General features: G+C 56.5%; 1 protein-coding gene across 1 annotated transcript; it reads right to left on the bottom strand.

Annotated features, from left to right (window-relative positions):
* Positions 1–220: 220 nt before the first annotated feature.
* Positions 221–2,385, bottom strand: LOC119275436 (cationic amino acid transporter 5-like). Its single transcript, XM_037556281.1, has one exon. The coding sequence runs from the start codon at positions 2,246–2,248 to the stop codon at positions 401–403; it is 1,848 nt and encodes a 615-aa protein (XP_037412178.1). The 5' UTR covers positions 2,249–2,385; the 3' UTR covers positions 221–400.
* Between the last annotated feature and the right edge of the window lie 1,687 nt (positions 2,386–4,072).

A 4,072-nucleotide genomic window follows, 5' to 3' on the forward strand; every position in this document is an offset into this window, starting at 1 on the left:
AAATAACAAGTTCTCATATGGTGATGTCAATGTATTGATTGCTCATTACCAGCGCGCACACATGTACATCACTTCCTTCATTCGTAAATATAAATCCCTTCAGGATTTCAATGCGGATGAGCAAAATGAGTGAATCTGCATTTTAGAATATGTCTACATACATCTATATGTAGTTCGTATTGGAATTTTTAAAAAGATTTATATTTAGGAACGGAGGGAGTGCAAAACAAAGATCAAGACTCTGAATATGAAGATTACAATCGTGTGTAGATAAAAAGTCTTCTCACATTCCTCATTTGTTGGTACAAATTACAAGTTTTCAGACAACGTATAGTCAAGCAGTGATTACTGACTACCGGCCACGCATGGATCAGGACCGTCCGGCCGACTCCGGACATCTTTAGCGGCCACCGTCTCCCGCGCTAGCCTTCTCGACGTCTGCCGTTTTCACTGCCGCCTTCTCACCAGCAGCAGCATCATCGGTGTCGCTGTAGTCTTTTAGCTCGTCTTCGCTGCACACATCGTGGGCGACGTCGTACGTGGCGTGCAGCCCGACGAGAACGTAGTAGATGAGCATGATGGCGGTGCATACACCGAAGCGGACGAAGGCCTCCGAGCCGAGCGACCCCATGAGGAACAGGTTGGTGGCGATGGAGAGCGAGGGCAGCCACGGCACGAGCGGCACCCCCCACACCTTGGGCGCGCGCGCCGCCGGCACCATCAGCTGGATGCCGAGCGTCCCCAGCAGCCACGCCGGCACCAGCACCACGTAGCCCTCCCACCGCTCGGGCGTCGTGCCCCAGTACGCCGCGATGCCCGCCGACGAGGCGATGATCACCAGCAGGAACACCAGGAGCCGCAGCGCGTGCGTCCGCGTCGTCACGCCCCTCACGTAGTACCGACGGACGAGGAGCGCGGTGGCCATCATCATGAAGATGAAGAGCGTGCTGATGGAGAGCAGGCTGGACAGCACGTCGAGGCTGGAGAAGAACCCGATGCAGCAGGCCGCGGCGGCGATGAGTATGTTGGCGTTCACCGGCGTGCCGGTCCTGGGGTGCACCAGCGCGAACACCGGCGGGATGATGTGGCTCCGCGCGATGTGCGTCGTGTACCGCGCCTGCCCCAGCGCGCCCACCAGCATCACCGTCGTCATCCCCTTGAGAGCGCCCAGCGCCACCACGTACTGCGCCCAGTGCATCCCCACGCTGCTGAACGCCACCGAGTACGCGGCGCTCCGGTCGATCTCCGTGTACGGCTGCATCATGCTCAGCACCAGCGCCATCACGCAGTAGATGACCGTGATCACCGACATGGAGCCCAGCAGCCCCAGCGGTATGTCCCTCGACGGGTTCTTGACCTCCTCCGCCATCGTCGCGATGTTGTCGAAGCCGCCGTAGGCGAAGTACACGATCGCCGCCGCGCGGAACACGCCCGGCACGCCGTGCGGCATGAACGGGGTCAGGTTGCTCGGCTTGGCGTGGATGAATCCTGCCACGATGACGAACGCTATCACCACCACGTGTATCGCGGACGCGACCCAGTTGATCCGGGAAGTGCCCTTGGCGCTTAGGATGGCCATGGTGGCGGTGACCGCAATCACCACGACCGCGATGGGGTCAAGCTCGTTGTACCCGTCCCTGAGCGACGTCTGTATGCGCAGCGCGCTCGCCGGCTTGTTGATGAGCGAGGCGAAGTAGGACGTCCAAGAGCGCGCCACGGCGGCCGTGCCGATGATGCTCTCGAGGATAAGATTCGCGGCGGCGATGAAGGCCGCGACGTCGCCGAGCTCGACGCGGAGGTACGCGAAGGAGCCGCCGGCGACGGGGATCTCGACGGCGAACTCGGTGTAGCAGAACACCGAGAGCATGGCGGAGAGACCGGAGACGACGTAGGAGAGCACGATGGCGGGGCCGGCGTGGTCGTGCGCCTCCTGGCCAGTGAGCACGAAGATGCCGGCGCCGATGACGGAGCCGAAGCCGAACCACGTGAGGTCCCACCACGTGAGGCAGCGGCGCATCTCGTTCTCGCTGCGGCGCCGCAGCGCGCCGAGCTCGATGGCGTCGGTGGAGCGGCCGGTGAAGCGGTCGCGGAGCCTCGCGGGGGTCGCGGCCAGCGCGGAGCGGTACGCGCCCCAGCTCGCGAACGACGGCTCCGGGAAGAAGTCGTCCCTGTGCCACCGCCAGTAGCCCCTGCCCTCGGCCGCCGGCTTGGGCGCGTACTGTTCCTGCTGCGTCTCCGCAGCCGCCATGGCTTCGAGCTTCACTCCTCGCGCTCACGCTCACGCTCACGCTCGCACCCTGGGGTGGACTGGAAATGGAGGAGGGAGTGTGGTGAGCTGCAGCTGCAGCTCCAGCCGTGTACTAGATATGTGGCCCGAGCGTGGGTTGGTCAGTGAGTGAGCGGAACGTCTTGTTTTGTAGTCTTGCGCTCGACGAGTCCCTATCTCCATTTGCATACTTGCATCGCATGTACCATTTGGGTCTTTTTCCGTGTGAGCCGAGCGTTTGTTAAACGTAGGATCCGTGGAAACTGGCTCAACCCTTTATAGATAGCCTATCAAATATATTTATAATGATACACAATATACATATTACACAGTTAGGCTACGTTACAAAGTCTAACACCCTCCCTCAATCTCAACTCACTCCTGATGCATCTAGGAGGTTGAGATTGCGCCTACAGACCTCAAACATGGGAGAAGGTAGAGGCTTGTTGAAGATGTCGGCAAGTTGATCCTTTGAGGAGATAAACTTGATCTATAGTAGCTTCTGTGCAACACGTTCCCTTACAAAATGATAGTCAATCTCAATGTGTTTGGTTCGTGCATGAAACACCGGGTTTGTCGAAAGAAACGTAGCATCGATGTTGTCACACCAAAGAACTGGAGGATGTGACTGGGAGATTCCCAGCTCCCGAAGCAAAGACTCAATCCAGATAAGCTCAGCAGTCGCATTGGCAACTGCTTTGTACTCAGCCTCTGTGCTGCTGCGAGAAACAGTGGCTTGCTTGCGTGCACTCCAGGCGATCAAATTAGGACCCAGAAATACAGCATGTCCCCCCGTGGATCGCCTGTCATCCGGACACCCAGCCCAATCAGCATTTGTGAATGCAGATATAACAGCAGAGGAACTAGGTCGCAGATGAAGACCATAGAAGACAGTGAGACGCACATAACGAAGAATGCGCTTCACAGCAGACCAGTACACATCTATAGGAGCATGAAGATACTGACATACCCTGTTAACCGCAAATAAAAGATCGCAACGGGTGATAGTCAGATACTGCAAGCCACCAACAATACTCTGATACTCCGTAGCATCCGTAGAAGAGAGAGGAGAACCAGCAGTAGCCGAGAGCTTGTCAGTAGAGGACATGGGCGTGGGTGACGGCTTACACTTGAGCATACCAGCACGGCGCAAGAGATCAAGGGAGTACTTTTTCTAGGTGAGAGCTAAGCTGCCACGAGACTGATGTGCAACTTCAATGCCCAGGAAGAAGTGTAGCTGTCCCAAGTCTTTTACCGCAAAATCTCTGCCAAGAGCCGTCACAAGAGCATCAGCAGCCATGGCAGAAGAGCTGACCAGAATAATGTCATCCACGTACACAAGCAAATACACAGTCAGACTGGGGCGCTGAAATAAGAACAGCGAACTGTCAGCTGTCGACGGAACGAATCCATGAGTACGAAGGGCCGAAGCAAGACGAGCATGCCAGGCACGAGGTGGCTGTTTCAGTCCGTAGAGAGCCTTCGTCGGACGACAGAGATGATGAGGCTGATCGGGATCAACAAACCCTGGTGGCTGCCGCATGTAAACCTCCTCTTCAAGCAACCCATGAAGAAAAGCATTCTACACATCAAGCTGTTGAAGAGACCAACCACGAGAGACTGCAAGAGACAGAAGAAGCCGAATGGTAGTAGGCTTAACAACCGGGCTGAATGTGTTCTTGTAGTCCAGACCCTGTTGCTGTTTAAACCCTCTAGCCACGAGACGCGCCTTGTAGCGCTCAATAGATCCGTCTGCATGTCTCTTGACTTTGAAAACCCACTTCGAATCAATGATGTTGACGCGAG

This window comes from Triticum dicoccoides, chromosome 3B (genome assembly GCF_002162155.2).
Source record: "Triticum dicoccoides isolate Atlit2015 ecotype Zavitan chromosome 3B, WEW_v2.0, whole genome shotgun sequence".
Classification (NCBI taxonomy): domain Eukaryota; kingdom Viridiplantae; phylum Streptophyta; class Magnoliopsida; order Poales; family Poaceae; genus Triticum; species Triticum dicoccoides.